At 40.0% G+C, this 22394-nt stretch overlaps 1 protein-coding gene and 1 long non-coding RNA gene across 2 annotated transcripts in view; one reads left to right on the top strand and one right to left on the bottom strand.

Annotated features, from left to right (window-relative positions):
* Positions 1–2047: 2047 nt before the first annotated feature.
* LOC116867147 lies at positions 2048–20019 on the bottom strand. Its single transcript, XR_004382559.1, has 3 exons — positions 19687–20019; positions 19067–19156; positions 2048–2064 (listed from the first exon to the last, which is right to left on the bottom strand). It is a non-coding gene; the product is annotated as an uncharacterized LOC116867147 (long non-coding RNA).
* SLC24A5 (solute carrier family 24 member 5) overlaps positions 19413–22394 on the top strand; it is a 27827-nt gene continuing 24845 nt past the window's right edge. The window contains exons 1-2 of the mRNA XM_032856570.1: positions 19413–19607; positions 20305–20484. Coding sequence (XP_032712461.1) covers positions 19487–19607; positions 20305–20484 — 301 coding nt within the window. The 5' untranslated portion in view covers positions 19413–19486. The remainder of the gene's footprint in view (positions 19608–20304; positions 20485–22394) is intronic.

The raw sequence follows: 22394 nt of genomic DNA, 5'->3' as shown, positions 1-22394 counted from the left end.
ATGGGGAAAGATATTTGCAAATGACATATCAGATAAAGGGATAGTATCAAAAATCTATAAAGAACTTACCCAATTCAACACTCAATGAAGAATCCAATCAAAAAATGGCAGACAAGCCAATCAAGAAATGGGCAGAAGACATTAATGGACACTTCTGAAAAGAAGACATCCAAATGGCCAACAGACACGTGAAAAAGTGCTCAACATCACTTGGCATCAGGGAAATACACAGTGAGATACCAACTCACACCAGTCAGAATGGCTAAAATTAACCAGTCAGGAAACAACAGATGTTGGCAAGGATGCGGAGAAAGGGGAACCCTGTTTTACTGGTGGTGGGAATGCACACTGGTGCAGCCACTCTGGAAAATAGTATGGAGGTTCCTCAAAAAGTTGAAAATAGAGCTACCTTACAACCCAGCAATTGCACTACTGGGTATTTACCCCAAAGATACAAATGTAGTGATCTGAAGGGGCACGTGCACCCCAGTGTTTATAGCACCAATGTCCACAATAGCCAAACTATGGAAAGAACCTAGATGTCCATCAACAGATGAATGGATAAAGAAGATGTGGTATATATATACAATGCAATACTATGCAGCCATCAAAAAAATGAAATCTTGTCATTTACAAAGATGCGGATAGAACTAGACGGTTTTATGCTAAGCAAAATAAGTCAATCAGAGAAAGATAATTATCTTATAATCTCACTGCTATGAGGAATTTGAGAAACAAGACAGAGGGTTACAGGGGAAGGGAGGGAAAAATGAAACAAAATGAAACCAGACAGGGTGACAAACCATAAGATACTCTTAATCTCAGGAAACAAACAGGGTTGCTGGAGGGGAGGAGGATGGGAGAGATGGGTTGGCTGAGTGATGGACATTGGGGAGGGTATGTGCTATGGTGAGTGTTGTGAATTGTGTAAGACTGATGAATCACAGACCTGCACCCCTGAAACAAATAATACATTATATGTTCGTTTAAAGGAAAAAGAAAGTCATGGTTTTTGAAAAACAATCCAGGTGTCTGGGTGAGACTTTTGCACAACACAGATGACTTGAAAAATAGCAGATGCTTTTATCCAATTTATTACCCTGCTCAGTTACTAAGGAAATGGAAATTCTGGAATTTTGCCAGCAATGTTTAATCTAAAGATATGTGCTTTCCAGAAAGGAATGAAGATAAGCCTAGCTTATCTTTCTGATCACAGACATGGCCTACACAAGGCAGAAGTTTTCCAAACATAATATATGGTCCCCAGACTTTTTTTTTTTTTTTCATGTTCCTGAGTTTTTGGCCAAACAGTCCTGGATGGAATAACAGAAGAATTTTAAAAAGGTATGGTAAACAGTCAACCAGCCAGTGTGCATACATGTGGGGAAATTAATTATATTGCACAAGCTATAGAGTAATACATGTCTATTGTTAAACAAACAAAAAACCCTAGAAATCATATAGATAAACCAGTAGTAAGACTTGAGAATTATTTATTATCCTGCTACCACTATTAACATCTTTGTATATAATTTTTTGGACTTTTTTTATACATACACATAAGTAGATTATACATCTAATTTTTACAAGATTAAAGTCATGTATATATTATTTTATAAACTGTATTTTTCACTTAGGAACACATTTCCATAAAAACAAATAAACTTCTGTTTAATCCCTTTAACATCAACAGTGCTCTCCATTATACTGTAATTATTTTATTAGAAAATGTAGGTGATCTCATTTTCTGACATCATAAATATGCTACCAAGAATAAATACTCCAAATGCATCTCTGGTCATTCCTCTAGGATAAATTCTTTAAAAAAGAGTTTGAGGTCAATGCTGTGTAGATTGCATAGGTTGTTTTGATGCACGTTGCCAAATTGCCCTTCAGAAATGCTGTTCCAATTTATACTCCCACCTGCATGGTGTGGGTGAGCGTCCAAAGCATCAGTCTTCATGCTGTGCAGTAAACTCATTGACAGAACCCACTTTTCATGACTGTAAGAATCCACAGCCCTTATCTTATGACACATTGTCCATCACTTGCACACAAGCGTAACTAAGGGAGAAAAATCATACATAAATGATGCATACATGTGCAAACAAAACAAAAATCTTCAGGAATTTCTCACTTAGCAGTAACTCCTAAATCATATTCTATTTTTAAATATCTAGTTTAATCAAGTCACCATCTGAGTGTCAGGTTCTTTTTTTTTAATGTTATGCTAGTCACGAAACAGTACATTGTTAGTTTTTGATGTAGTGTTCCATGATTCATTATTTGCATATAATACCCAGTGCTGTACACATGCCCTCCTTAAAACCCAACACCAGGCTACCCCATCCCACGACTCCCCTCCCCTCTGAAACCCTCAGATTGTTTCCCAGAGTCCAGAGTCTTTCATGGTTCATCTCCCCCTCCAACTCCCCCCACTTGTTTTCCCCTCATGTCCTCCGTGCTATTCCTTATACTATATATACATATACCATATGTGGAACCACATATGAGTGAAACCATATGATAATTGTTTTTCTCTGCTTGACTTATTTCACTTAGCATAATCCCGTCCAGTTCCATCCATGTCGATGCATGGGTAATCATCCTTTTTGATGGCTGAATAATAGTCTATTGTATATATCGACCACATCTTCTTTATCCATTCATATGTTGAAGGGCATCTTGGCTCCTTCCACAGTTGGGCTATTGTGGACATTGCTGCTATGAACACTGGGGTGCAAGTGCCCCTTCTTTTCACTACATCCGTATCTTTGGGGTAAATACCCAGTAGTACAATTGCTGGGTCATAGGGTAGCTCTATTTTTAACTTTTTGAGGAAACTCTATACTGTTTTCCAGAGTGGCTGCACAGCTTGCATTCCCAAGAGTGTAAGAGAGTTCCAGTTCCCCTTTCTCCACATCCTCTCCAACATTTGTTGTTTCCTGTCTTGTTAATTTTTGTCATTCTAACTGGTGTAAGGTGTTATCTCAACGTGGTTTGAAAATGGGCAAAAGACATGAACAGACACTTCTCCAAAGAAGACATATAAATGGCTGACAGACACATGAAAAGATGTTCAACATCATTAGCCCTCTGGGCATCAGGTTTTTTATCCACTAAATGTTCCCAAAACTTACGGTTCCACTCCACAGAGGGAGAGAAAAAGGCCTGAGCTCCTTGGCTAGGAAGAGAAGGCCCTGCATCTGGGCCAGCCAGCTTCCCCTCCAGCCATCCCTCCTTTGGTTCCCTGCAGAGGCATCTCATGCCCCATTGCTGTTTCCTGAGTCAGCCAGGCCACTTCTGAATTCTGCCTTTGGACATGCCATCCCCTCTATCTTAGAAAACTGCCTTCATTCTTTCCTTCTCTGGCAAATTCTACTTCTCCACTAAGGCCCACCCCCAAGAACACATCCTCTGAAGCTACTCTGAACTCCCCAGCAGTCACTTTTTGTGTTTCTAACATCACCCCATGTGTACCTCTTTTGCACCACTTGTAATACTGAATGCAATGGTCTTGTTCAAATCTGTCTGTCCCATGAGACCACCTTCCAGGATAAGAACAGTGCTGTGGTTATGGAAGGTGCCTAATAAGTACGTGGAAAATGTACACGTGAGCAAATGAACAAACAGTCTAGAATTCTACTGAGCCCTTCTATGACCTCTCCAACAACTTCAGAGGTTTATTCAAATCTACATCAACTCAAAGACTGTTATTTTGCATATTTAGGGACCAGGCTTTCCTTGGGGACTTACCTCAGCCCGGGCTCCCACCAACAGTATGCTCTCCCCTCCTTCTCATGAACAATCACTACCACCAGGGCTCATTCCTACCCTGGAGGAGGTGATTAAACACAGTCTATATTCACGGTACCATGGGACCAGCCAGGGACTGTCCATTCTCTGTATTGAGGGGATCAGGGAGAGAAGGGTTGGTGACAGGAATTCTAGCTGAACAAAGGTGGGTTGTGAAGTGTAAATAGGACAGTCTTTGCATCCCCTTCTAGCAGCCACTATAATATGGCAGGGAAAACTAGTGAGAAGAGGTTAAAAGAGGCAAATGTGTTTTCACTCTGTCAACTTGATCCTGTAGGACTTGGGTGCAGGACACAACATGAATTACCCTCAAGCAATGTGAACATTCTGCAGGTACCTCATCAAGTAATGCTTTAGAAGTGCCGACACAACACAACACAGCTCCCAAAGACACTCCCCTCTCACTATTTTCACACGGCAGAACAGATCCCAGCTGGTTTTCAAATCTGTTTGCATCAAAGACATGTTTATCTTTTTGCCATGGAACTGAAGCCAAGCCCCACTGCTGCGGCCACAGCAGGGCTGCCACCACGCAGCAGCAGAAGCCCTGACTTTGGAAGATGGAATTCCAGGAGTTGAGATTTTACTTTCAAAACCATCCTTGAGGCCTCTGGTAGAATTAGCCCAGAACTTGGTGTTTATGAAATGACTGACTTTCTCACCATATGCAGGTTTCTTCCCAAATGTCACCTCAGCAGAGGGGCTCTCCCCGACCATTCTTTGAAAATGTACCCCTTGTCCCTCTCCATTTCCTTGTCTAGCTTTATATTTCTCCCAACATTTAGACATTTATTACCATTGGTATTCTGTTAGATTCTGTATTTATTGTCTTCCTTTGGTAAGGAAACACATGAAAGCAAGGTTTTTGTCTGACTTATGAGAAAAGTTGCCAGTGCATAGTAGGAACTCAATAAATATTTGCTGTATGCATGAATGGGAATCCTGATCATTCCTGTAATCAGATCACAATGAGGATTAAATGAGTAAGACAAAAAAAAAAAATGTTTAGCCTTTGCTTAGCACATTAGAAGCACACCATATATGATAGTTAATAGATCTAATAATATTAATAATAAACATTCCACTCCCAGAGTCATTTTTTAAATTCAATACTGAAAATATAACTTTATATAGTCTGGTTTTATATTCTTTAATGAACAGCCCTGCTTCTCCCAAGAAAGGATGCAAGGTAGCTTACAAAAATATGTAAAACTTGCCTTGCCAACATAACTTATACCATTCTGGAATATTTTTACACTTGTTGATAAAATATTGATGTATTTTATTTTCCTATGCATCTATATCATGGCCAACACAATCAACAATCTCATTCTTCTCAGATACAATACTTAATGAGACCACTGATCAAACTTTACAGGAAGAAGTTTACAGTCGTCTCCAACCAAATTACAAACGGTGGTCTGGTCTTGGCCTCACTGGTGTAGGCACCATTGCTGAGCTGTACTTGTGTATCCTTCTCTACCCTGTGAGTTCCATATTTCCATCTGCAGAAAGCAACTCTTGTAAAATATAGTAGGTATCTCAGCTTGTGTTCTGGAATAAACTTTCCCGTAATGACAGTATTTATGTACTCTCAGTGTATTTAATGACTCTCCGATATCGTGTATTGCAAAGCTCACAGCTGTGACATGTTTCCTGTTTTTCTTTTTCATTTTCTTTCATGTGTAGATTTTTGTGTCCAGTATTCCTCTGTGGCTGGTCCTATAGAGTTTCTTATGTCCTCTTATTTCCAGTTATCCTTCTCATTCTTCAGTGGCCTTCGTCCATATTTGTCATCTTGATCTCTGCCTTATTATTGCATTTGCATTTCTAATAAGGTTCCCAAAGTCCTTAGTCATGACTTAGTTCTTTTTGCACCTTTTTCAATTATTTGATTAAGCAAATATATGCTCAAAAAATTCATAAGATTCTTTAATTAAATTAATAAAGTCTTAGATAGGAGCTTTCGATTTAATTGATAAATGCTCAAAAATGTGTTTACTCTTTGTAAGCAATTTTGTGCTTGTTATTAAGCCCCAAATAGGTGACATGTTTAACATTCTATGTAGAAATTCCAGACTTAACTCAAAAAGATTAGGTCAATAAATTCTGAGAAACGTGTATTGTTTATAAATTGTTATAAGCTAAATCTTCACTATTATAGGTTATGAAATAACAGGCTCACTTTTAACCTGATCACCAGAAGCATGCACCAGTCGAAGTGGTCAAGATAAAATCCATCCAGCTGAACCTTGGGGAAACACACTTTAGTTTTACATATTCAAGAAATATTCTAGAATAGAAATGAAACATGAGAAGAAATCACCGACTTGAGGAAACCAGGAAAAGAGAACCAGATAAAGCAAAGGGTAAAATTATTCCTAAGAAATTGATACCACATTTTTCTGCATAATTGCTAAGTTGAGCCTGAGCCACAAATCTGACTGTAATGGGCAAAGCAAAGAGGAGTACATATTTGCTTACAAGGCACACAAAGTGTCAGTTCACTTAAGAGAGTCACAGGTCTTCCAAGCAATGAAATCTTAGAAAAGTTTCCCTTGTGGGTCCTAATGAAGGGAATACTGTGTAAGGGAGTGAATTACTTCCTCAGCAAGCCCTATATTAAATACCAGGGAGAATTAGACAGGAGTGCTTCCATAGAAGCAGTAAATGTCATTACTGACAAGGCAGCTCACAGAAAGAGGTCCATAAGGAGTCAAGACAATTGTCCTAGGGTGCAGCTCTCAATTCAGAAACAACTTCTAGAATTTTTTTAAAGAAAAGACCTCTTTGCCCATCAGTAAATATTTATTGAGTATTTTATGGGTCAGGTACTGTGCTGGGCATGAGGGAGAAAGCAGTGACAAGACAAATGTAGTTCCTTCCTTCAGAGAACAACATACCTGTTGGAAAGATAGACCAACCACCACAAAACATTAAGATGTGTTCAAAATGAGATAAAATATAAACCGCTAAATTTTAGCTCCTTAATGTTCTCATCTCCAATTGCGTTTCCCTCCACCCTATTACTGTTAAGCTAGTCTTACTGTCACCCACTCCTGTGTTACTGCTGCAGCACACCACCTCCAACTTTGTTTCACGAAAGCCAGTCTCTAACCCACACCTCCTCCCCTAGCTCGTCCTCACCAACATGATTCTTTAACCTCTCTTCTCTCTCCAAACCATCAGCCATCTTCCAATTAACCATCAGTCAGTCAGTCCCCTCTTTCTGTTATCCTTCTGAATCATTTAGATTACGGGCTCTATAATTATCGCCTCCTTGAAAGTTTCCTCTCCTCCTTTACACCTCTCTCTTCTGTCACACTTGCCTGGAATAAAGCCAAGCCTGGTGTACTCCAGTTTATCTACACCTATACTTAAAAGACAGAATACTCCTGGAGGAAAAACACACGCATGAAATACAGCAAACCAGGTTCACTCTAAATTCATGACCAGAAACCTGAACAAAACCCTCAACACTCCTCTTCTGTTTCCTCAGTAAATTAGCTTTTCTAATCTTGTTATGATTAGTTTATACCTTCTACAGTCTCTTTTCTCAAACCGTCTTTATGAATTAAACATGATTTTTTAAATGCTCTGATTAAAAGATAGACACCATCAGGTAAGAATCCCTACTTTTCCTCTCCGCTAAATCTGTGAATCTGCCTCATCTCTACTTGTTTCTACCCCATTTCTCTTGTTTCATGGGAGAAGCAAATCTCCTCCAACAATGGCCCATCTACCACCTCTGGAGCTCTGGGGCCCTGATCCCCAGCACCCTCTCAAGGATTCCCTTATGTTTGTTGCACTTTCACTCTCTTGCTTGTTATTGGATCATCCCATCAATGCATAAGCATGCTGTAGAATTTCCCATGGTAAAAAAAAAAAACCAAAAAACCCCAAATCCCCTACCCAATATTCTCCTCAATTTCTGTTTCACATACATTAACAATAAGTAAGTAAATAAATAAATAAGATTTCAAAAAAAATAAACCTTACTTCTTTCCTTCTCAAGGTTACTCCCATTTTACTTACCCATAGGACTCTAATGAAACTTTTCTGTTAAGGTCATCCTTGATCTCTGTGCTGCCAAATATACTGGACTGTTCTGTATTTCACCTTAACCTCTAACCAGTCCCTCCTTGAAACCTACCCATCTTCCACTCTAGCAATACCACAACTCTCTGGCTTTCCTCCCACCTCAGCGACCTACTTGCTGAAACTCATTTGCTGGCTCCTCCTCTTCTATCAGGCTGCACCTCTGAGTTCATACTCTTGTATTCAACTGTCTGCTTGACTCACAAGGACAGTGAGATATAGGGGGGCAAGAGACATGACACCCTGTCAGAAGAATTCTGGGGAACAAATGATGGTAACAGTGGACATGGAGAGAAGCGTGTTGACCCAAAAGATGCTCAGGAGAAAGAAATAGCTGGACCCAGAGACTGAGAGACATGGTAGGGGGTGGGAAAAGTAGAACAAGTAGTCAAGGATGCCAAAAGGGTGATCTCATTCACTAAGACTGGGAATTTGGGAGGAAAATGGGCTGCATATAATATATTCTTTAGAAGTTTTCCAGAAACCTGATTTTTCTCTGCTTAGCCTTTTAGAAAAATTGGACAGCAAGCAGAGGGTTAGAGGTGGATTCCCCAGCCAAAAACCTTGATATGCAGGTATTGCCCCTGAAGAACCAGATGTTCTGACCGTCTCTGACTTCCAACAGTGCAGAGACCCTGTCTGCTTTATCCAGCACTCTATTCTCCAGTGCTGGCATTGCACCTGACCCACAACAGGTGCTCAGTGAATAGTTATTGAGTAACTGAAAAGAAAACATAGTTATGAATAGAATAAGGAGATTACCTGCACTCTTCCCCACAAAAAATAAAACAATAAAAGAAAACATAGCTAGCAACTTCTTATGAACAGTTAAGAAATGAACCAGAATAGATGGATGCCTTTTTCCTTTGTCTCTCTTTCTTCATGACAAAATGGAAATAATAGTATCAACTTTCTTTTACAGTTATTGGAAGAATATAGTAATAACTAGAAAAGCTTAGAACAGTGCATGGATCATAGTAGATGCTTGATAAAAGCTATTTTTGTCATCAATTTTTTTTTTTTACCACAACCTCTACTTGGCCATGAGGAAGTACCAAATGACTTTTATGATTTTTCTTTTTTTCTTAAAGAAAACCATGAGTCTTAAAGAAAGAGAAGAAGAATCCTGAGACTTGGTTAGAACTTCTGAGCTCTACTTTAGTCTGCCAGGCACACAAAAAAAGAGACTTTACCTGCAGGGCAGCCCTATTTCTGTTTCTGTCTGTGACCTCGCCTCAAAGAAAGCCAAGTCTCCTAAGGGAGTGCTGGGTGAATCTTAAATGTTGCAGTGAAATTCCTTGTGAAGGGAATCCAAGGCTGCTGGTCTTTGGGGTTCTCCCAGGTCATAACTCCCACGGACATGAGTCCACATGCAGGACAAATGGACAGCTGCACAAATCACATTCAAAAGGTTAAGCACACAAGGCACAGGAGAGGCAGCCCTCCAACAATGAACCTCTCACTCCCTTTGTATCTAGGAGGAAAGTCTGAAAATCTCCAGATTAGAGGGATCAACCAGAGCCACAAAATAAGCATATGAGCAAAAGGAGAGTAGAAAGCATGGCAGACAATAGACACAGCAGCTGAAATTAAAATATCCTAACTTGATGAAAGCCATTTCTGCCATCATAACCACTGTTCCCTCCCATCTAAATCACCTTCCAAAGTATCTGAGAACAACCAAGTTGGCTGAGGCCAGCCCAGTTATTCAGTGGACTGCAACATGGTGAAAGGGATAGCCCTCATCCATGAAAAGAGCCACAACCATCAAGGTTTATCCAGTGCTCTACAGTTTACAAAGCCATGTAATTGGGATATAATGATACTTTCCAACTCTTTCTTTTCCCCCATTTCTTCTTGCCCTGTGACTGACTACCCATCCATGGAATCAATGGCATTCATGGCTTCAAGGAAAGTGTAGATGCAGCCTAGAACAAAGGAGTCATTCCTCAACATTGAGTTTCAAGCTCATCCTGTTTTTTTTCTGTCCAGAGACAACATTTTTGAAACCCAAGATATGTTGAAAGAAAAAAAACATTTTCTAAAATCTAAAACTCACTTGTTTATACACCTAGAATAAAGTTTGGAGTTCTGAGCATAGAATTATCAGGCAGGTTAGAGCCCCTCACACGTAGGCTTCTCTGAAGTTGTCACTGAGATGGAGTTGGGGTATAAGATGTTTACTGGGGCTCAGCATCTGTGAGAGGAAAAGGAGGAAGCAGGATTTGGGGGAGGAAGAATTTGAACTTGGGGGCAGATGAACGAAGCTGTAGCCAAACCAGTGAGAAGCTCTGAAATGAGTAGTGCCCATCAGAGTTGTCTATGTCAGGACAAAATGTCTGTGCTTCTACAGCCCTCCCTTATTTAGATGTGGGCTGCCCTGGGAACAGCATGATGGCAGGTGAGGCAGCTCTCTGCAGCTCAGGCTGCCCCTCAAGGATCTGAGAGGTAGAGGCCATCCACTGACAGGACCCTCAGGGCTGGGGCAGCAATCTTCCCTCAAAGGGGATCTGGGAGACACAAGTTCATGTCTCCCACAGTGACTTTCCAGTTGGAGAAGAACTGAGAAGGGAGGCAGAGAAGAGGAAAGAGTGAGAAACGGGCGTCCTTAGGTTCCGGGGGGCGGGTGGTGCGGGTGGTGCGGGTAGTAATATTGTTCTAGTTCTTTGGGAATATCTAGCCAAAGACAGAGAAGTACGAGTAGCCCAGCATTCTGGAAGGCGAGGGCCTTTTTCACAGAGACCTGTGCAGACCATGCCTCAAGAGATTGATTTACAAAGACCAACCACGGCCACAGTCCCATCAGCTGTCCTGGACTGCATAGGTATGGTGTACTAAGCTGCTCTTATTACGGTGGCCCATCTTTTTGGTCCACTTCCCTACTTCTCTTCTAGCTCCATACCCCACCCCACCATCACAGCATCTCCCTTCTCTCTTAGCTAAGCAAGGACTTCAAAGCACATAATATAATCTGTAGAGCCAATCCCAGCACAGAGAGACATTACAGAGCACTTACTATTTTTCTCTCTTCAGGACCAGATTCTCTTACATTCAGTCTTTATGAGCTCTAGGGCTTTTGAGTTCCAAGCCTAGGGGGGAGAAGTTCTAAGGCCAGCAAATTTTCAAGAATCCCTGATAAATGCCTTCATCCCGATTATTTATAGTAAAGGAGGCATCAATCTCTTCATGTAGGGTTGGCAGCCTTCAGAGAGCAGACTAAGGAAAAATGATGATGCTAACTCAGACCCTGAGGGGGTTTATTATATTAAAGTGAAGAAAATAAATCTCCACACTCCAGCATATTTTAGTCAGAGGCCCTCTACTTGTCTCACTTGCCACCCCTTCACAGCACCTCAATGAAATAGAGCTGGAGGAGAAAATGCAAAGTCAGGCTACGGCAGGCCCTTTTCCGGATCATTCATTCAACCACCAGGTACTGAATCACTCAGGGAAGGCTTTTATTTGCACTCAGAGAGCAAAGACAAAGAAAGGCTACCACAAATTAAGTGGCAGTAACAAGTATCAAAAAGCAGGCTAAAAGCAAAATTTCAATTTTTGTAAATATAGCTAATAAAAATCTTTTATCATTTTGTTCCCAGATGATGGCCTGCCTGATGTATTCAATTTCATTGAGAGCTAAGCACTCTGCCAGGTTCTAATAACATAAAATGTGCTCTCATGGAGTTGCAACACAGAGGGAAGGGGGACGAGTATTTATATTCTAGGTCTATAATCACACAGCCTAAAAACAAGTGGTATTATCCCCACTTACTAAGTTTCAGAAATAATGAAGAAAGGGAAATTTAACTGAGGTTTAGTTAATTCTAAAATTATTTCTATGCTATGGCGAGTGCTGTGAATTGTGGAAGACTGATGAATCACAGACCTGTACTCCAGAAACAAATAATAAATTATATGTTAATAAAAAATAAAATTATTTCTACTCCAAAATGTTTTTTAAATAATATTTGATCTGAAAAACTTGAACTCCCCTTCAGGACTCAGAGAATTGGAATATGCCCTCCCATAAAAAGGGGGGAAAGGGAGAAATTCTGAGAAAACTGTGAAGGCCTTCTAGGAATTGAAAATGTTTTTGAATAATTTTCATGGAGTTGGACACACACATCAGTGAATGAGACCAACCTGTCCTGGGTTGAAAATTGAATATACTCAGTCATATCCTAAACCAATGCTCAACCCTGATTTTTGGCTTATAAACTCCCTGAGGATGGGAGTGTGGGAAAGATGGCAGGCACCTTGTGAATATGTGAACCATGAAGCAGAATGCTGCTCAGCTCACAGCCGTGGCTATGGCTCAAGCTGGCAGCTCTTGTGATGGCTGGAGACAAAACAGGAAGGTTCTTGGTGGACTGAGGTAAAATTTCCTTGTCCTGGGGATTCCCAGGCTACTCTCCTAAGTGAGCAGTCACTCATAGGACAGCAACAACTGAGACCCTGAAGGCTCCCTGTAACAATGCATTCCCACTCAACACTCCCTTCCCAGGCTGTGCTGAACACACGTAGGGACACGTAATCCCTCACCTTATTAAGGATCGCCTATGGGGCTTGATTCTGCATGTCTAAACTGCAAAAGGCAATGGCAAAATACACACACTTTTCTGTATATATATGTCATATCCAGGTGTAATATGTGTATATATATTATATATTACATAATATACAATAAAAAGTTAAAAAATAAAAAAGTTCTATCAAGAAGCCAGAGTCAGAGCACAGGGACAGCCTTAGTCATGTGATTCTTTCTCCTCCTCTGTCCTCAGAAGAAGAGCACAGACTGTGAAAGCTTTCATTTAAGGGAGCAGATACTCAAAGGCAGGAAGTAGCAAACATCCCTAGCTCTGATTCTATGGAGGAGAATCAAAATGTCTTTTCAAATGACTGATTTCACAGGGCTTCTTAGAGTAGGTTTTTCCATATTTCCTCCAACAGGAAGTTGGAGAGCCCAACTGTGTTTGAAGCATCAGCAGGTGGAGCTGGAGAGCTAACTGAGCTGCTCTGTTAGGGGGCATTCAGACAAATGCTCAGACAATGCAGCCAATGGCACTGGAACGGGACAAAAGACCCTGCACATTCTTGTGGGGTCCCAGGGATGTCGTCAAGGAACAGTCACTGTGAAATTCCCTATGTACTTCATTCATTCATGCCTTCCACAATATTTATTAGATACCCACACCATGTGCCTGGCACCAGCTGAACACTGGCAATGCAATAGGAAATTAGATAGGCATGGGTTTGCCCTCATGAAACTCACTTTCTGAGGAGCTGGCTCAGGCTGCAAGTGAGGATGCCATGTACTTTGGCCTTAGACAGACCTTTCCCTACATCCTGGCTCTGCCACTTTGGTGGATGCTATGTAACCTTAGATCTTAGGCAATCAATTCAATCTATCCTTTTTAAAGCAAGGATAGCAATATCCATCCTGGTAGTTCTCAACACTCCTGGTACCAGCTGGGAATTTTTTTTTTAAATATCCATGCTTGAGTCATGCCCAGAAATCTTGATTCAATTCGTCTGGGTAAGTGCCAGATCATTAGTAATTTTAAAAGCCACCAGGTACTTACTAAGAAACCAGTGAGAACTCCTCTTCTGTCCTTTTGGGCTGGTAGGAAATTTATACTGCATGATACACAAGGAGATCTCAAGTTTAGTAAACACGGACTGTTGGCTTTGATTCCTAAGCACAACTGGTGACATCTTACTCAGCAGAGGCCCAGGTATTCCAGAGAAGACTGTTAAACTGAAGTCGGTCAGTGAGTAAGGAAGAGCTGAAGGTAATTCTGAGAGTTTTATACCTTAAAAGAAAGGATGACTACCAGTCTACAATTTGACCACAGCTCAATAACCATCTCTGTACCAATCTGAAAGGGTTAGTTCCTTGGCCACTTCAAGAGATGGCTTCTTCTGGAGATTCTCTATTTTTTGTTTATTTTAATTTCCATTTCAATACAAACCACCACTCAAGAGTCTGATAATGTTGACTACTAGCAAATGCTAATAAAAAGAATTAAGAACATATCTAGCCCAGCCCTTTCATTTTACAAATGGGCACGAGGAAGCCCTAGGAAGTAAAGTCATCATCCCAAGATCAAACATCCACTAGCTTCATGGTTTTATTTTGTTTGCACAGCAGGAACCTCACTAACAGTTTGGCTATATGCGAGTTTACATAATAGATGAGTTTCCTACTGTTTGTATGTAAATAGAATCTTTGTCAAGTAAACCATATGTTCAATGGACTAAAAAAAAGTTCTGGTTAACAAAATACAACTATATGGATTCCTTTGCTTAAAGATGAAAAGGTTTTTCAGGATGGAGGCAGGAGTGGCATGGCTTCTCAATCTTTCCAAATCTCCAATAGAAACAGACAAAGCAACTAGATAGCAAAGACCCATTAACAGCATTTAACAGAAAGCTGTTTGGAGCTACCACCAGCAGCCCCAAACACAAATGAGTGGGGATGAAGCACACTCATGACACCAAATATACATGGTATCAGCTTCTATGTGGGAGAAAGTACAGGCAAGGCACAGGCAATCTGACCAAACTGAGAACAGGACACCCCAAAATAACAACAAAACTTTGATGAAATAGGACTATTTGCAAACACCAGTCAAAAACAAAAACAAACAAACAAACAAAAGTTTTGGCTCAGTCTAACATTGGCTGAGTACAAGGGATCGCAATAGGGTCTGACACATATGAGGTCTCAAAACTAATCAAGCAGAACTCCCTTCCAGGATGGGGCTGACATACAGAGATTTGAAACTTCTAGTCATGGAATAAAAGCTAACCAGTGATAGTAGGGAAGAAAGGAAAGAGGAAGTCCCAATAAAAGTAGGCATGGAAGACAGAGCCAGTAAATTTCAGAGAGCAAGTCGTGATTTTTTTGAACACTACAAGAAAACAATAGAAGAGCCATCTCTGCAAATTGAGAGAAGTTACACTAAACAACACCTTCTTCTTAAAGTTCAGGAAAAATTTGTTTCACATAAAAATGAGGAAAAGAAAGATGTGAAGGTCAAATCCCACACAAAATTACCATAAGAAAAAAAGAGAATAAGTGGGGAGAAGAGCCTTGCTTCAGACATGGGAAGCATGCTAGAAAGACATGCCCACACAACAGATCAAACTGTAACTAGAATCTAAAAGACATGAAGAAAATCACACGAGATAAGAACAACACAAATCAGATTTAGAAAGAAAAAACTCAGAAATGAGGCATTAGTCATCAGGAAATATTAGATATAAAAGAAAACTTTTTGAAAAAATGAGTATGAAACTAGAAAGAACATAGGAGCAATAAACACAACAGATAATATCTTAAAAGAAATAGAAAAGGAAAATGAAAAAATTTAAAATCAAAAAGAAATGAAAAAAAAAGATAAAAAGAGATGCATGACCAAGTAACAATACCGATGATACCCAAAGACTATCCAACATAAAAATAGTGGAAGTCCCTGAGAGAATAAATCCAAAGAAAGGGAACAAAACAAATACTGAAAACTATAATTCTCTAAAACTTTCCTGAAATCAAGAAATCTGAAACTACACACTGAGAGAGCACATTCTATACCTAAGAACAGCAACTCAAAGTGACCAACATTATGATATTCTCATAAAATTATTGAACTTTAAAGAAAGAGAATAAAAAATCTTCTGAGTATCTAAGAAAAAAGAGCAAGTGACATCTAAGGGGAGTAAAATTATATATATAATTATCAGCTTGTCAACAGTAATGCTTTATGTCATAAGAAAACAGAGCAACAGAAAATACTTAAGGGAAAAAAATGTGAGCCAGTGATTTTATATCCAGCACAGCTGACTTTCAAGTATAAAGACCATTGAGAAATCATTACAGACAGGAAAGAACTCGAAGAACACAGTTCCTATGAGTTCTTCCAAGGGATCTATTAGAAAATATGTTTCAGGCATCAAATATCTAGAGAAACATCAACCTTAGAACAGTGGCAAACATTAAAAATATAGTTACTTGTACTACCAAGACTAAATGAGGATTAAAGGGAGCAATGCAGATAGGCTATAGCTCTTGGAATAGAAGGAGAATGGAAAGAGTATAAGCAAAAATTTTGGACTTTTCTTAGTGATTATATTAGTGGTGGTAGAATCAATGTCATCATTTTGAGACTCATATATCTAACATAGGACAGGAAATACATAATTATGAAATTCTAGATATGCCAATTCTATCATCCAGGACCCTTGAATAGGAAGTATGAGTATGAACTCATGAGATATTTTATAAAGAGATATGGCGAGGGGTGGGACAGGGGGGATTACAAATAATGAGCAATCCAGTAGCAATAAGCATTGCTAGTAACCCAGATTCTTAGATCATGATATGGATATACTTTCTACAAAAAAAATAAAGGGTCATTTTGAAGAAATGATTGGTTTTGTGTGTAGGATGAGCCTGGAATATTTCTTTTATATCAGGTAATAAGAAAGCAATTAAAACCTATTAAGGTCATGTCAAAGGCTCTCAGAAGTCAACCCAAAGATGAGGCTAAAGATGAGATGATTTGAAATTTAAAAAGGATAATCATGGCAATTGGAAGCCATCAAATATATTTAAATATATTGATTCATAATCATTTTTAAAATCTAGCTGGTTATTTTTGGAAGAAAATTGAAAACCAATTAACTTGAGAAATGATCGGTAGAGGAAAAGGATCAAGCACATATCTTACCTTTTCCATATAAACTGGGTACCCCTGGGTACCCAAAGAGTAGATGATAGAAATCATCTCACTATAAAATATTCCGAGTAATAAGTGAAAAAAAAATTATAGAATTGGAACATGACCCTTTTGTGACCTCTAGAGAAGGAAAGGCTGCTAACATCACAAAAGAAAAGACAAATTGACCTCATGTGCTTTCTAAGGAAAGGCCACACTGCCCACCCACTTTGGTCTTGCCAGTGGGACAGAACCCAGTCTGATCAAACCTCTGCATCCAGCTGCCAATTACCAAAACCAGAAGAAATGGAGGGATATGTTGAGCTATACCATAGGACACACTCAACAGAATCAGGACTGTGGGAAACTCTACAGATCAAGTGCCCTGGGGTTTCCCGATAGATAAATTAAAAAGAAAAGAAAAAGAAGGAGGAGAAATCTGTAAACTAAAAGAAACTTAAAGGTCTTTTTTTCTAGGGCTAAGCTATAGTGTCCTGAAGATGCTCCCATTTAGGAGTGGGTGATAAACAATTAAAAATACACAGACACTGAAGTGATTACTGTGGAAGTCGGTGGCTGTCTACTTTCCAAGAAAAGGAGGAGGTGGGATTGAGGCACATGAAGGGGTTTCTAGGGTGGCTGGCAAAGTTCTAGTTCTTGATCTACAGTGTTTACAAGGGACTCTATCTTATAAAATAATAATAATAATAATATAACAATAAACTACACATTTATTTCATTGGGCTTTATCTATGCTTTATTTTACAATAAAAAACTTCTTAAGATCCTTTTGTAAAATGAGCAATAAACGTATCAGGTATGTATAATTAGCCTCCTAAATTCTCTTTCCTCAATAAACTCCTATTTGATTTTATCATTTGTTCAGAGCAAGTACATATGTGCTCTGGGAAATGTGTTTTGAAGAATCGGTACAATGGAGGCACCTGGGTGGCTCAGTGGGTTAAAGCCTCTGCCTTCGGCTCAGGTCATGATCCCAGGGTCCTGGGATCGAGCCCCACATCAGACTCTCTGCTTAGCATAGAGCCCGCTTCTCCCACTCTCTCTGCCTGTTGCTCTGCCTACTTGTGCTCTCTCTCTGTCAAATAAATAAATAAAATTTTTAAAAATTTAAAAAAAAATTACAATGAAATCAATCAACAAACATTTTTTAAGTACCTACTATGTGTAAGCACTCTATTCCATTGTAATTGGCTGGTATCTTGAGATATGTACTATTTCCCAGATTGATATTGGGCACTGGAAATACTATGGTTTGAATGTTTGTGCTACTTTGTTTGTTTGTAATGTTTAGTTTTATCAGTTGGTGGAACTACTGCATTTTGGAGAGGAAAGGCTCATGCAATACATCCACTCAGCACAAAATTAATTGGCCTCTACCCTGGCCTCGGCCACTGCTGGCACTGAGGTCACGGTCTCATGGTCCAGGGCACCGCCTTCTGTGGGGGTCAGCAGCCCAGACACTGCTTGCTGAGAATCTGCTCTATTCGAGCTACACTTTGGTGACTCATCGTCCCAACCTCACAACCACACCACACATCTGGATAGACAGTTCCTAGAAATGACCGTTTCAGAGAGGTTTATAATGGCTACCAATTCCCAGCAAAACAAAAGGGCGTTTGAGAATTTTTACCAACCCAGAATCATAATAAGCATCCGGAAACAACTTACTCTTTTCCACCAGAAAAACCCAGTTTCTAAATCTAAAACTTAGCAAACACATCAATTTTTATGCTTCTTCTGCAAAGCAAAGGAACCACGAGAATTGCAAAACTTAGAAAAAAAGAAATCCTTTGGCCAAGAAGCTTTTATTTTAATCAAAAGTAACACATTAATAATAATAAAGACAGATGATAGATAAATAGGTAACACTGACTCCGTGGCAGAGGCTGTTTTAAGCAGATTACGTGCATTCATTTGTGTCATCCTCACCACAGGTGAGGTGACCTACCATTCCCTTTTTACAGAGAGTAGAACTGAGAAGCAGAGAAGTTAAATAACGTGCCCAAGGACACAGAGCCAGGAAGTAGCAGTGCTACAACCCAAACTATGTGGTCTGTGCTATTAAGCACAAGTTACTTCATTGCCCCAAGTTCTTAATGCCTTGGCAAGTGCAATAAATGCTAGGGTAGGGGAGTTAGTAGTTTGTGTTTGAAACCCCCTGGCCTGTTGAATCTGCATTTCAAAATCTCTGGCAGAGAGCACAGCTAATCAATGATCAAATAGCATCCACCATGTCTCCATACAGTTCTTGAAGCTGTCCGCTTCTCCCCACCCCCATTGCTACGGCTCTGGTTCAAGCTCCCATCATTTCTCCACTAGATTATTGCAAGAGCCTCCAAAATTACCTTTCTGGCTCTAGCCCTAATGGGAGAGGAGGTGGAGAGGCCCAAAAGAAAGATTAAAAATGTGCATACCTAGCCAAAGAATTCACATACACCAGTCCCAGCAACTTCTAGAAATGAGGGCTGGAGACGAAGCAGTTGCAAACTCAGGTCATTCCAAATCTAGAGAAAGTCAAAATCACAGCCACTATGAAGACCAGTAAATCAAACCATGCCATAAAGAACAAGCCGCCCGGATCTGCCTCAGGGACGACTACAGCTGTACACAGGAATCATCTGCTCTCCTCCCCACCTCCCCCAGCCTCTCTGGAGCTTGGGGGCTCCTGATCAGAGGAGACTGCCTGGCTCCTTTCACCTTCCCTCCTGCACAGGCCTGGCTGAGATGTGTCCTGGGCAGGGCAGTGAGCAGGAAGGAGACTCCTCACATGACCCAGCTTATTCCACCCTTTTCCCCTTCCCAAAGCAGCACTCTGCAGTAAGAGCACAGCAGGAATGCCGACCGAAGGGGGCCCACGGTGGGCAAGAAGGGCTCTGCTCCTCAGCATCCTCGGGGCTACTGTACGCTTGCCTCCCCCGAGTGCCTCCCTGCCCCAGCGTCTCCTAAGGGCCACAGGTAGGTGGACACTGGGGTCAGTTGCCCCTGCCGCAGCTGCCATGTACAGATGGAGGGACAAAGAGAGGAAAATACTCACTTGACTTACTTCGGCTCATGCTTCCTCCTCTGATTTTTAGCATTTGGAAGAATATCAAACGCTTTTGATCCCTCGGATAAGTTCTCAAAGATAGCTCAGAAAGAATTCACAGGCTTCATGAAGCAGGCGAGTCTCCAGTTCTTATTGTTGGAGACTTCATCGTGAAAAAAAAAAATCTTCTTTCATCTTAGAAATTCTCTCTGCAACAGTGGAGGACTCTTCACAGGCCCGTGGGCAGCTTGGGCTCTGAAATGGGAAAATGAAATTGTACAGATATTAGGAATCTTTCTCACCAGAGATACAGTTTCTCTTTGAGGAGGAGGAAGGGTTCAGAATTCCCTTTTAAGAAATAAAGCATACAAGGAAGAGTGATTTCATGATTTTTTAAATTCTTTCATTATCATCAGCTTACTTCATTAAAGCTCCTCTTTTGAGCCCCAATAATTATTTTTTTCAAAAGCTCTACATCATATTCAAAATGCCTTATACATTTCCACTAGGGTTCTTAAAATTCCATATGGTGACAACACACTTAGTTTTCTTAAGAAATCTCTCTTTGTGGGCTTGGAACTAGCGACACCAGCATACTTCAAATTTTCACCTTCTTTTCCTTACCAGGAAATAGCACCCAATGTGTTATGTCTCCATCCCTGGACTTTCCCGAAGGGTTTTTCACGAAACAGGAGCGCACAGATGGAGGCATTGTCATCTACTTCCTGATTATCCTTTACATGTTCATGGCCGTGTCTATTGTCTGTGACGAGTACTTCCTACCCTCCCTGGAAATCATCAGTGAAGGTAAGTGATTGGAAATCTCCCCCATAAGCTTCCGAAATGGTGGTGCCACACGCCCGTGGCTGTCTTTAAAACAGCTCAGCAACAATTTTGTCCATCTCAGCTGGTCACAGAGCACAGACTTCTGTGGTGAGGGGTCCTACCTCAAGGAACGGGCCTGTGTGTGGTTTTTCTTGGTAGTTCATGTGCAGCGTGGCATCTTTAAATGAGTACCCAGCACTTATTATTACAATGGGTCTCTCCAGAAACTCTTTGTCTCCTATACTCCTGGCCATTTGTTAGTAAACTGTTCCAAGTTTTCACATTTATGCCCTTGATGTATATGCTTAAGGCCTTCCTAATGCTCATTTTATACTTTTAAAAACCTGCAGTTTTACTCTAAAATTGTTTCAATTTTTTTTTAAGATAGATGGGTGGTAAACAAATGACATTTTTCATTTCAGCCTTATGCTAATAAGGAGACTAACTGGTGTTTATGAACCAATAAATAAGTAATAAGTCCTGCATCTTATGTAAAGTGACTTTGGGTATCAAATAATTGTAAATTCAGTTATTAAACTTCAAGCTCAGTCACTGGTTTCTGAAAATAAGATCTGCCAGGCCAAACCTCTCTCTTCTGTCCCCTCAGCCATGTAGATCACACAAGAATTCTGAGCATAGACCTTTCCTTGGTATCCTAGTCCCTTAAATCAGGATGTCAATGATGAGTCATGCCCTATGCAACAGAAGTGCCAGCAGAAATTTCCAGTCTGTCTCCAGCTTGGTTGGTTTAGTTGACTGAGCATGCTTACCTCAGAGAATGCCAAAGTTAAGGGTTGGGTGTCCAGCTGCATGCTTACAGGATTGCACAGAAATAGCATCCTCCCCCAACCCCCCCATCCCCACCCCCACATACACTCTGCTAGCATTTCTTCCCAGAGAGAGCTAGAACGTTAACTCTCCCTTTTCCCAGGGCCCCAGCCCCCTGGCCCTGCTGAAATGCTCCTGATTTTCTCTCCTGTTCACTGCACCATTGCAGTATCCTTAAGACCTACAACAGGACCTGACAAGAACAGAGGCTCTCAACACATATTTGTTTTAAGAAAAAAAAAAAATTCATAGAACGGGTCAGTTTGTTATAATTATTATGATTTAACTCAAGTAGGTCTAAATATCGTCATTTTTATACTGGCATTCCATTTTATGATGACCTTGATATTTTTCTATAAAACAGATTAAATTACTTTAACATAGTATTTTTACCTAGACTGATAAAATGCAAGGAAAAAAGTAAAATCACCCAGAGATCCCCACAGTCAGCATCTGATGTATTTCCTTTCGGGCTTTTAGATCTTGATATAAATACAGTTTGAGGTTTTTTTCTTTTTCCTCATATTTTATTCCTCACACTTTCCCATATTATTACTGTTCAAAAACATGATTTTTAATGGTAGCATGATTTTGTAAATGATGTAAGTATCTAACACTGGGTTTTATACACAGTAGGTACCCAGTAGAGATGTATAATTTTTAAAATTATTTTCTTTGGACATCTGGAGGTTTTTTTTATTCCAAGCAATAAAAGCCTGTACTTGTATAAAATCTTTGCAAAGTTCTCTGATCATATTTTGATAAAGATACAGAACTGTGCATATTTTGAGCTTTATTTTATACATTGCCAAAACACTTCACAAAGGGTATGCTAACTTAAACCTCCAGAGTATGGGATAGCTTCTACTCTAGAAAACCACAAATAATAACATAATAAATATTTTTCTTAATTGCTTTAAAAATGGAACTTCATTTTATAAAATTTGGATTTATCCTATTCTTTGTGAGGTTGAACATTTCATGTTTATTGAAATTTGTGGTTTTGCTTTTTGCTTTTTTGCCCATGTTTTAATAGGAGGGTATTTGTCTTTTTATTATTGATT

Source organism: Lontra canadensis, unplaced genomic scaffold, assembly GCF_010015895.1.
Source record: "Lontra canadensis isolate GAN:19392208 unplaced genomic scaffold, GSC_riverotter_1.0 scaffold12, whole genome shotgun sequence".
Lineage (NCBI taxonomy): Eukaryota > Metazoa > Chordata > Mammalia > Carnivora > Mustelidae > Lontra > Lontra canadensis.
The sequence above is the reverse complement of the archived record's forward strand: the minus strand, read 5'-3'. Positions and strand labels throughout refer to the sequence as shown.